This window comes from Pseudophryne corroboree, chromosome 11 (assembly GCF_028390025.1).
Source record: "Pseudophryne corroboree isolate aPseCor3 chromosome 11, aPseCor3.hap2, whole genome shotgun sequence".
Taxonomy (NCBI): Eukaryota; Metazoa; Chordata; class Amphibia; order Anura; family Myobatrachidae; genus Pseudophryne; species Pseudophryne corroboree.
Window position 1 is genome coordinate 310904483 of NC_086454.1, and position 12198 is coordinate 310916680.

The 12198-nt window shown below is 47.9% G+C and overlaps 1 protein-coding gene across 1 annotated transcript in view; it reads left to right on the plus strand.

Annotated features, from left to right (window-relative positions):
* LOC134969571 (puratrophin-1-like) overlaps positions 1-12198 on the plus strand; it is a 43316-nt gene that overhangs the window by 3345 nt on the left and 27773 nt on the right. The window contains exons 2-8 of the mRNA XM_063945608.1: positions 5475-5564; positions 5691-5915; positions 6103-6273; positions 7218-7395; positions 7886-8002; positions 9227-9493; positions 9574-9797. Coding sequence (XP_063801678.1) covers positions 5475-5564; positions 5691-5915; positions 6103-6273; positions 7218-7395; positions 7886-8002; positions 9227-9493; positions 9574-9797 — 1272 coding nt within the window. The remainder of the gene's footprint in view (positions 1-5474; positions 5565-5690; positions 5916-6102; positions 6274-7217; positions 7396-7885; positions 8003-9226; positions 9494-9573; positions 9798-12198) is intronic.

The window sequence follows — 12198 nt, forward strand, 5'->3', positions numbered from 1 at the left end:
CCTGCGGCTACTCGGGAGTTGGGAGGATTCCAAGTTGTTGGACGTAGTCCGGGCCCTGAAAATCTATGTTTCCAGGACAGCTAGGGTCAGAAAGACTGACTCGCTATTTATCCTGCATGCACCCAACAAGCTGGGTGCTCCTGCTTCAAAGCAGACAATTGCTCGCTGGATCTGTAGCACGATCCAACTTGCACATTCCGCGGCTGGACTGCCGCATCCTAAATCGGTGAAAGCCCATTCCACGAGGAAGGTGGGCTCTTCTTGGGCGGCTGCCCGAGGGGTCTCGGCTTTACAACTTTGCCGAGCTGCTACTTGGTCGGGTTCAAACACTTTTGCAAAATTCTACACGTTTGATACCCTGGCTGAGGAGGACCTTGAGTTTGCTCATTCGGTGCTGCAGAGTCATCCGCACTCTCCCGCCTGTTTGGGAGCTTTGGTATAATCCCCATGGTCCTTACGGAGTTCCCAGCATCCACTAGGACGTCAGAGAAAATAAGAATTTACTCACCGGTAATTCTATTTCTCGTAGTCCGTAGTGGATGCTGGGAGCCCGTCCAAAGTGCGGACTCTCTGCAATACATGTATATAGTTATTGCTTAACTAAAGGGTTATTGTTATGAGCCTAGAGATGAGCGGGTTCGGTTCCTCGGAATCCGAACCCCCAGGAACTTCAGCCTTTTTACACGGGTCCGAGGCAGACTCGGATCTTCCCGCCTTGCTCGGTTAACCCGAGCGCGCCCGAACGTCATCATCCCGCTGTCGGATTCTCGCAAGACTCGGATTCTATCGCGAGACTCGGATTCTATATAAGGAGCCGCGCGTCGCCGCCATTTTCACACGTGCATTGAGATTGATAGGGAGAGGACGTGGCTGGCGTCCTCTCCGTTTAGATAGAGACACTTAAGTTGATTTACTACAGTACTAACTTAGTAATTTTGGGGAGCATTAGGAGTACTCAGAGTGCAGAGTTTTGCTGATAGTTAGTAGTGACCACCACCAGTTTTATTTATTATTTAATATAATCCATTCTCTGCCTGAAAAAAAACGATACACAGTCACATACCATATCTGTGCTCAGCCTCAGTGTGCTGCATGATAATATCATCTATGTATATCTGACTGTGCTGAGTGCTCACTGCTCACACAGCTTAATTGTGGGGGAGACTGGGGAGCAGTTATAGCAGGAGTACATAACAGTGCACACTTTTGCTGCCAGTGTGACTGACCAGTGACCACCAGTATATTGTCTGCCTGAAAAAGTTAAACACTCGTGTGGTGTTTTTTTTTTTTATTCTATAAACGCATTCTGCTGACAGTGTCCAGCAGGTCCGTCATTCATTATATTATATATACCTGCAGTAGTGATATATATATATATTTTTTATATCATTATCATCTCTATACTAGCAGACGCAGTATGGTAGTCCACGGCTGTAGCTACCTCTGTGTCGTCAGTGCTCGTCCATAATTGTATACCTACCTGTGGTGGTTTTTTTTTTTCTATCTTCTTCATACTAGTAGTTTAGGAGTCTGCTGACAGTGTCCAGCAGGTCCGTCATTATATTATATATATACCTGCAGTAGTGATATATATATATTTTTTTTATATCATTATCATCTCTATACTAGCAGACGCAGTATGGTAGTCCACGGCTGTAGCTACCTCTGTGTCGTCAGTGCTCGTCCATAATTGTATACCTACCTGTGGTGGGGTTTTTTTTTCTATCGTCTTCATACTAGTAGTTTAGGAGTCTGCTGACAGTGTCCAGCAGGTCCGTCATTATATTATATATACCTGCAGTAGTGATATATATATATTTTTTATATCATTATCATCTCTATACTAGCAGACGCAGTACGGTAGTCCACGCTGTAGCTACCTCTGTGTCGTCAGTCACTCGTCATCCATAAGTATACTAGTATCCATCCATCTCCATTGTTTACCTGAGGTGCCTTTTAGTTGTGCCTATTAAAATATGGAGAACAAAAATGTTGAGGTTCCAAAAATAGGGAAAGATGAAGATCCACTTCCACCTCGTGCTGAAGCTGCTGCCACTAGTCATGGCCGAGACGATGAAATTCCATCAACGTCGTCTGCCAAGGCCGATGCCCAATGTCATAGTACAGAGCATGTAAAATCCAAAACACAAAATATCAGTAAAAAAAGGACTCAAAAATCTAAAATAAAATTGTCGGAGGAGAAGCGTAAACTTGCCAATATGCCATTTACCACACGGAGTGGCAAGGAACGGCTGAGGCCCTGGCCTATGTTCATGGCTAGTGGTTCAGCTTCACATGAGGATGGGAGCACTCAGCCTCTCGCTAGAAAAATGAAAAGACTTAGGGGTATATGCAATTCACGGCGAATCGCGGCAAATTATCGCCGTTTTTTAATTCGACACAATTCGACAGGTGAATTCCGGCAGGTGGCTGCCGGAATTCACCATATTAAATGAAAAACGGATTCGACATTCCCGCGGGCGAAAAACGGCCGATTTGCCGGATTTTGGCGCGATTAAAAAAATGGGAAAAAACGGGAAAAAATGGCGTGGGGTCCCCCCCTCCAAAGCATAACCAGCCTCGGGCTCTTCGAGCTGGTCCTGGTTCTAAAAATGCGGGGGGAAAATTGACAGGGGATCCCCCGTATTTTTAAAACCAGCACCGGGCTCTGCGCCTGGTGCTGGTGCAAAAAATACGGGGGACAAAACGAGTAGGGGTCCCCCGTATTTTTCACACCAGCATCGGGCTCCACTAGCTGGACAGATAATGCCACAGCCGGGGGTCACTTTTATACAGTGCCCTGCGGCCGTGGCATTAAATATCCAACTAGTCACCCCTGGTCGGGGTACCCTGGGGAAGTGGGGACCCCTTCAATCAAGGGGTCCCCCCCCCAGCCACCCAAGGGCCAGGGGTGAAGCCCGAGGCTGTCCCCCCCCATCCAATGGGCTGCGGATGGGAGGCTGATAGAGGAGATAGGCCCCGCCCCTTTTCCGGCGGGCTCGTCTCCCGCTATTTAGAAAAATTAGGCAGGGGTTAAATATCTCCATATAGCCTCTAGGGCTATATGTGAGGTATTTTTAGCCTTTATAGGTACTCATTTGCCTCCCAGGGCGCCCCCCTCCCAGCGCCCTGCACCCTCAGTGACTGCCGTGTGAAGTGTGCTGAGAGGAAAATGGCGCACAGCTGCAGTGCTGTGCGCTACCTTTAGAAGACTGCAGGAGTCTTCAGCCGCCGATTCTGGACCTCTTCTGTCTTCAGCATCTGCAAGGGGGCCGGCGGCGCGGCTCCGGTGACCATCCAGGCTGTACCTGTGATCGTCCCTCTGGAGCTTAATGTCCAGTAGCCAAGAAGCCAATCCATCCTGCACGCAGGTGAGTTGACTCCTTCTCCCCTCAGTCCCTCGCTGCAGTGATCCTGTTGCCAGCAGGAATCACTGTAACATAAAAAACCTAGCTAAACTTTCTCTAAGCAGCTCTTTAGGAGAGCCACCTAGATTGCACCCTTCTCGGCCGGGCACAAAAATCTAACTGGAGTCTGGAGGAGGGTCATAGGGGGAGGAGCCAGTGCACACCACCTGATCGGAAAAGCTTTACTTTTTGTGCCCTGTCTCCTGCGGAGCCGCTATTCCCCATGGTCCTTTCAGGAACCCCAGCATCCACTAGGACGATAGAGAAATAAAGTTTTACTTTCACGGTGTGTGTGTCCTGTTTTTATTTGGGTATTTTTTTCCCAGTAGTACTACAGGTACCAGCGGGCCCGTTTTTCTCCCGCATGCTGGTACTTGTGGTTCTCCAAGTACCAGCTTGCGGGGGAGGCTTGCTGGGACTTGTAGTACTACTGGAAAAAACAATATTCAGACATTTTACTCCAGGCTATCAGCCTCCCATCCGCAGCCCATTGGATGGGGGGGGACAGCCTCGGGCTTCACCCCTGGCCCTTGGGTGGCTGGGGGGGGGACCCCTTGATTGAAGGGGTCCCCACTTCCCCAGGGTACCCCGACCAGGGGTGACTAGTTGGATATTTAATGCCACGGCCGCAGGGCACTGTATAAAAGTGACCCCCGGCTGTGGCATTATCTGTCCAGCTAGTGGAGCCCGATGCTGGTGTGAAAAATACGGGGGACACCTACTCGTTTTGTCCCCCATATTTTTTGCACCAGCACCAGGTGCAGAGCCCGGTGCTGGTTTTAAAAATACGGGGGATCCCCTGTCAATTTTTTCCCCGCATTTTTAGAACCAGGACCAGCTCGAAGAGCCCGAGGCTGGTTATGCTTTGGAGGGGGGACCCCACGCCATTTTTTTCAGGGATTTTACCATCCATCTATAAAAAAAAAAAAAAAAATATTATTTTAAAAAATATATAAATATTACTTGTGCCTCCAAAAAAGACAAACCAAGTACCTAATCCCTTCTAATATAAATAGATCTGATATTACCAAGAAAAAAAAACAAGAAAAAAAACATGTTTTAAATTTTTTTTTTTTGTTTCACCCTCCAAAGTGTGGCGGATTGGGCCAGGTGTTTGTGTCGGCCACTTGGGTCGCTTAGCTTAGCCATCCAGCGACCTCGGTGCAAATTTTAGGACTAAAAATAATATTGTGAGGTGTGAGGTGTTCAGAATAGACTGAAAATGAGTGGAAAATATGGTTATTGAGGTTAATAATACTTTGGGATCAAAATGACCCCCAAATTCTATTATTTAAGCTGTTTTTTAGGTTTTTTTGAAAAAAACACCCGAATCCAAAACACAGCCGAATCCGACAAAAAAAATTCGGTGAGGTTTTGCCAAAACGCGTTCGAACCCAAAACACGGCCGCGGAACCGAACCCAAAACCAAAACACAAAACCCGAAAAAATTTCCGGTGCACGAGCCATCTGTTAAATGAGGCTCAGTTGTTGTTCATGCTGTTAACTGGGTATAGTATCACAAGTTGTACGGTGTGATTGGTGTGGCTGGTATGAGTCTTACCCTGGATTCCAAATCCTTTCCTTGTAATGTCAGCTCTTCCAGGCACAGTTTCCCTAACTGAGGTCTGGAGGAGGGGCATAGAGGGAGGAGCCAGTGCACACCAGATAGTACTAAATCTTTCTTTAGAGTGCCCAGTCTCCTGCGGAGCCCGTCTATTCCCCATGGTCCTTACGGAGTACCCAGCATCCACTACGGACTACGAGAAATAGAATTACCGGTGAGTAAATTCATTTTTTTTTTTTAAACATTAGAAAATATATATATTTTTTAACAAAAATCATTTTGAATAAGGTTAAATACACATTCTACAACTATTTCAAGCATAAAAAACCCTGACATTTTCTGAGGGGTTTTTCGGAAAATAATTAGTCCGTTAGTAGATGTTTCTCGGTTGCTCTTAGATACGACCAGATAAACGCCCCTGAGCGATGCGGACAGATGGGCGTAAGCTGCTGATCTGTAGTGTTTCAGGGTAAATTACAGACTTTTTGCTTTTTTCCCTCTAGAAAGACCAGTTTGGGATGTACGCTTTATACAGCAAGAATAAGCCCCGGTCCGACTTGTTACTAGCCAGCCACGGGAACATATTCTTTAAGGTGAGAATGTTACACTAGGTGTAAAGGATCTCTGTTCCCCTCTTAGACTACTGTGAGTGATTCTGGCATCAGTAGACGCAGGTTGTGCCCCACAATGATTAATGCATGCTGTGTGCTTATTGTCAGAATAAGCAGCGGCAGCTGGGAGACAAGATGGACCTGGCCTCGTATCTGCTGAAGCCCATCCAGCGAATGAGCAAGTACGCTCTGCTCCTGAAGGACCTGATCAAGGAGTGCAGCGAGGCTCAGGAACATGAGCTGGTGTACCTGCGCGCCGCCGAGGAAATGGTGAAGTTCCAGCTCCGTCACGGCAATGACCTCCTAGCCATGGACGCCATACGGGACTGTGATGTGAGTGAAGGGGCAGCAGGTTCAGGAGGTGGACAGTGCAGTTACTACTTTATAGACACTTCTTTGTGTACACGTCACACGTGATGTGTTCCTGTGTCATTCTTCCTATGTATTGTCACATATCACACACCCAGTGTGTAATACACTCTGATGACATCCCCCCTTCCTACATATTTTGGGTTAACAGGTGAATCTAAAGGAACAAGGGCAGCTGGTGAGACAGGACGAATTCACAGTGTGGTTGGGCCGGAGGAAGTGCCAGAGACACGTCTTCCTGTTCGAGGATCTCATCTTATTCAGCAAGCCCAAGAGGATTGAAGGGGGACTGGATGTCTACATATACAAACGCTCATTTAAAGTAAGTGAAGCAGCTCAGCCCATCACCCACTCGTATAGGAGTGTCACACACAAAGGGAAGCCCCAGAATGTCTACTAGGGTCCCAACACCCCAGTATCACTATCACCTCTTCCTTCCACCCTGAGGACTTCTGCATGCGGGAAAAGAATAAATACCGTGGGAATCCCAGGATCCTAGAATGGTGGGAAACTCTATATAGTGTACACATATATATAATGTGGTATCCGGTCTCTAGGTTGACCACACTTGGGTCGACACTGTCTAGGCCTACCACCATTGGTCGACAGTAAGTAGGTCGACGTGGTTTCTAGGTCGACAGGGACTCTAAGTCGACATGAGTTCTTCACATTTTTTCAAAACTTTTTCATACTTTACGATCCACGTGGACTACAATTGGGAACGGTAACGAGTCATGCGAGGGGACACTGTGCACTAATTGGGGATTACGGTCACTGTATGGAGAAGACGGCACCAAAAAAAGTGCAGAAACTCATGTCGACCTTCTGTCATGTCGACCTACAGTCCTTGTCGGCCTAGAAACCATGTCGACCTACTTACTGTTGACCAATAGTGGTTAACCTAGACACTGTCGACCTAAGTGTGGTGGACCTTGCATACCACACCCATATAATGTACACATGCGGGAGAACTAGCAGGTTACATTTTCAGATGAATATTTACATAACGGTGTAAAAATAACTAAATTGTATGACGTGTGTATTTTAATTTTCAAGGGTACAATTTTCTGTGTGTTGTATCCTTACATTAGCTGTAGCGATACATCACATCATATACATCTGTGCTTATTGCCATAGGGATCACATTAATGACCCAAAGAGCACGGTTCTCGCCCTGGGCATTTAGCTCTGTGTGTTAGTGATCTCTCATGAGGTGGCCAGTTTGTAGCCGGCCCTGCCGCTTATGCCACTTTCTCTGATTGGCAGACAGCAGACATCGGCCTGACAGAGAATTCCGGAGACAGCGGGCTGCGCTTTGAAATTTGGTTCAGGCGACGTAAATCCAACGACACACACATTCTCCAGGCGAGCAATGCCGACATCAAGCAGGCCTGGACCGTGGACATTGCTAAAATCCTCTGGCAGCAGGCGACCAGGAATAAGGGTACGTCATCGGTCTTACTGCCATTTTCTCTGCCCCCTGCAATCAAGTCACTTATAGCAGATACCGGGTCACTAAGCCCCAAATACTAGTTGGTTGGCTGCTAATAATGTTGTAGGATCCAATCCAGATAAAAGGTGTGTCAGATAAAGTGGTTGTGGAGGAAGATATTTCCCTGCACACTGCATACTTCCTGTCTGTAATTACATTGAATGAACTGCAGCCAGCAACCTCTAAGCCTGTATATGCAGCTGAATAGCAAATGTAAATCACGTGTTAAATATCTGAAGTCATATCACAGAAATAGAACTAAGTGCTATGTATGAAATAAGAGATCGTATTTGTAAATAAAATAAAACATGTAGTAGGGATTACAGGGATCATTGTGTGTGGTCAGTGTGCTGTAAACCAGCGAGATGCTGTATAGTAAGCGAGCGCTTCTATTGGTGGATTACTGTCCGTGTCACAGAACGTGTCTCCTTTCCCCCGGCAGAGGTCCGCATGCAGGAAATGGTCTCTATGGGTGTTGGCAACAAGCCGTTTCTGGACATAAAGCCAAGTGACGCAGCAATTAACAACCGCGCTATTGATTACATCATGAAGGGGAGAGGTACGGAATACATTTGGATCCATACTCTGTAGTAGTGATGAGATCCGCAGGAAGGAGGCAGAGGACACGGAAGTACTCTTGCAGGAACCCTAGAAATGTTCAGAATTTTAAAGGGACAATAATCCCAATGCAAGCTGACCTGATGTGGAGGATATTGTGACATGCACAGGATATCTAGAAACCCCGGGCCGGAGGGTAGTTTATCATCTACCTCTTCTACCTGCTTTTCACACCCGCTCCTCAAAGTACATTTACAGGTTTTAAGGCTAGCTATGTTTCAGCATAGAAGGTTATATCAAAATGACTGGTGTAGTAGGGAATGCTGGCGGCCGGGTTCCCGGCGACCAGCATACCGGCACCGGAATCCCGACAGCTGGGCGAGTGCAAATGAGCCCCCCTGCGGGCGCGCTGCGGGCACGCAGGGACGTGCGGTGAGCTAAAAGGCTAGCTAGCACCAGAGCCAGATTTACACACAAAATATAAGCCAAAGGGTACATCTGGGCATTATACACAGGTGCAGCAGTATAAACTCTTGGAAATTTGGTGAGTTTTGATCATAGATGGGCAGAAAAGATACACAGGTGAGGCACTGCCTCACCTGCCATAGACTTTTTACTCCAGAGTTTTGGCTATAAAAATGATTAGAATAATGCAAAGAAGATATTTCAAACATATTCTTCATATTTTTCATATACTTTATACAATCAAAACTCTGATACAAACATAAGTATGACAGGAAAGGCTCTGCCTCACCTGCCTCACCCCACCGCACGTCACTGCCCCGGGGCACGGTGGCGCGCTATGCACACCACACTATCTATTCTCCCTCCATGGGGGTCGTGGACCCCCGAGAGGGAGAAAAAGTGTCGGTATGCTGGCTGTCGGGTTTGCGGCGCCGGGAACCCGACAGCTGGCAAACTAAAGATCACCCAAAATGACCACAGTACCTGTTGTCATTTTGTTTTAACCTTCTATGCTCAAGCATGGCTAGCCGTAAAACCTGGACTGTTAGTGTGCCTAGAACAGCGGGTGTGAGAAGCCCTGATCTTCCATAATACAGGCTCAGGTGACTGCTGACTATGGGGCAGCTAACTGCATGGAGCCGCCATATTTATGCGGTGATGTGTCTGTATAAGTGAGACAAGGGGGTAATAAGGTGTATATGGTTTCTGGTGGCCGGAACATTGGATTAAGATCACCAATTATTGTTTTCTTTTTTTGCAGGTGCCAGGACCAGGGCGTCTATTGCAGTGTCCTTATTTGATCATTCAGATCCTTACAAAAGGACCCAGGCCCCCATCACTTGCAGCTCTGTGCCCTCTGCTTGCGGACCCTCCTCGGCTTCACTGCTGGGTCCCCTAAACCTGCATATGTATGTCAATCAGACCCTTCTGCCCGGAGTTCTCTCCGCCAACAGACCCTTTGAGACGAGCAGCTGCCTGGAGGAAGACGAGTTGGAGAATGAGACGAGTTGCAGTCAGCCTTCCATGAGTACGTGTGGTGGGGAGTGTCTGCTGGTTCTGCGTCTTCTCCTGTATACCCACCTCACGTTTCCCCTGTTCTTCTTGCAGCCACAGAGAGCTCGGAGTCCTTGCAGTGCATGTCTGGTGCTGGATCCAGTGGCTCGGACAGCGGCTGCGTCTCCAGTATTCCGCAGGACAACCTGTCTGAAGATGCCGGTTCTCCCTGCGATGCCTCGGCACAGTACACCTTTCCAGAGAGGAGGAACAGTTCCAGCATCATCTCCCCGGTTGTGGAAAAATCCAGATTCATCAACCGCCAATACATTTCCGCAGTAAGAACATCGTTATTTGTACAGGTTGAGTATCCCATATCCAAATATTCCGAAATACGGAATATTCCGAAATACAGACTTTTTTGAGTGAGAGTGAGATAGTGAAACCTTTGTTTTTTGATGGCTCAATGCACACAAACTATGTTTAATACACAAAGTTATAAAAAAAATAATGATTTACTGACCGGTAATTCTATTTCTCGTAGTCCGTAGTGGATGCTGGGGACTCCGTAAGGACCATGGGGAATAGACGGCTCCGCAGGAGACTGGGCACATCTAAAGAAAGATTTAGGACTCTCTGGTGTGCACTGGCTCCTCCCCCTATGACCCTCCTCCAAGCCTCAGTTAGGACACTGTGCCCGGAAGAGCTGACACAATAAGGAAGGATTTTGAATCCCGGGTAAGACTCATACCAGCCACACCAATCACACCGTATAACTCGTGATAGGAACCCTGTTAACAGTATGATAACAACGGAGCCTCTGAACAGATGGCTCGCAATAACAACCCGATTTGTGTAACAATAACTATTTACAAGTATTGCAGACAATCCGCACATGGGATAGGCGCCCAGCATCCACTACGGACTACGAGAAATAGAATTACCGGTGAGTAAATTCTTATTTTCTCTGACGTCCTAGTGGATGCTGGGGACTGCGTAAGGACCATGGGGATTATACCAAAGCTCCCAAACGGGCGGAAGAGTGCGGATGACTCTGCAGCACCGAATGAGAGAACTCCAGGTCCTCCTCAGCCAGGGTATCAAATTTATAGAATTTTGCAAACGTGTTTGCCCCTGACCAAGTAGCAGCTCGGCAAAGTTGTAAAGCCGAGACCCCTCGGGCAGCCCCCCAAGAAGAGCCCACCTTCCTCGTGGAATGGGCTTTTACAGAGTTAGGCTGCGGTAGTCCCACCTGCAGAATGCGCAAGCTGAATAGTGCTACAAATCCAGCGCGCGATAGTCTGCTTAGAAGCAGGAGCACCCAGCTTGTTGGGTGCATACAGGATAAACAGCGAGTCAGTTTTCCTGACTCCAGCTGTCCTGGAAACATAAATTTTCAGGGCCCTGACTACGTCCAGTAACTTGGAATCCTCCAAATCCCTAGTAGCCGCAGGCACCACAATAGGTTGGTTTAAGTGAAAAGCTGATACCACCTTCGGGAGAAACTGAGGACGAGTCCTCAATTCTGCCCTATCCATATGGAAAATCAGATAAGGGCTTTTACAGGACAAAGCCGCCAATTCTGACACACGCCTGGCCGAAGCCAGGGCCAACAGCATGACCACTTTCCACGTGAGATATTTCAAATCCACAGTCTTAAGTGGCTCAAACCAATGTGATTTCAGGAACTCCAAAACCACATTGAGATCCCAAGGTGCCACTGGGGGCACAAAAGGGGGCTGAATATGCAGAACTCCTTTGACAAAAGTCTGAACTTCAGGCAGTGAAGCCAGTTCTTTCTGGAAGAAAATCGACAGAGCCAAAATCTGGACCTTAATGGACCCCAATTTGAGGCCCAACGTCACCCCTGCTTGCAGGAAATGCAGGAATCGACCCAGTTGAAATTCCTCCGTTGGGGCCTTCCTGGCCTCACACCAAGCAACATATTTTCGCCAAATGCGGTGATAATGTTTTGCAGTGACATCCTTCCTAGCTTTAATCAGCGTAGGAATGACTTCCTCCAGAATGCCCTTTTCCTTTAGGATCCGGCGTTCAACCGCCATGCCGTCAAACTCAGCCGCGGTAAGTCTTGGAACAGGCAGGGCCCCTGCTGCAGCAGGTCCCGCTTGAGCGGTAGAGGCCATGGGTCCTCTGAAAGCATCTCTTGAAGTTCTGGGTACCAATCTCTTCTTGGCCAATCCGGAACCACGAGAATAGTTTTCACTCCTCGCCTTCGTATTATTCGCAGTGCCTTGGGAATGAGCGGCAGAGGAGGAAACACATAAACCGACTGGTACACCCACGGTGTTACTAGAGCGTCCACAGCGATCGCCTGAGGGTCCCTTGACATGGCGCAATATCTTTTTAGCTTTTTGTTGAGGCGGGACGACATCATGTCCACCTGTGGTCTTTCCCAATGGTTTACCAACATTTGGAAGACTTCTGGATGAAGTCCCCATTCTCCCGGGTGGAGGTCGTGCCTGCTGAGGAAGTCTGCTTCCCAGTTGTCCACTCCCGGAATGAACACTGCTGTCAGTGCTAACACATGATTTTCCGCCCATCGGAGAATCCTTGTGGCTTCTGCCATTGCCCTCCTGCTTCTTGTGCCGCCCTGTCTGTTTACATGGGCGACTGCCGTGATGTTGTCTGATTGGATCAGTACCGGCTGGTTCTGAAGCAAGGGCCTTGCTTGACTTAGGGCATTGTAAATGGCCCTTAGCTCCAGAATATTTATGTGAA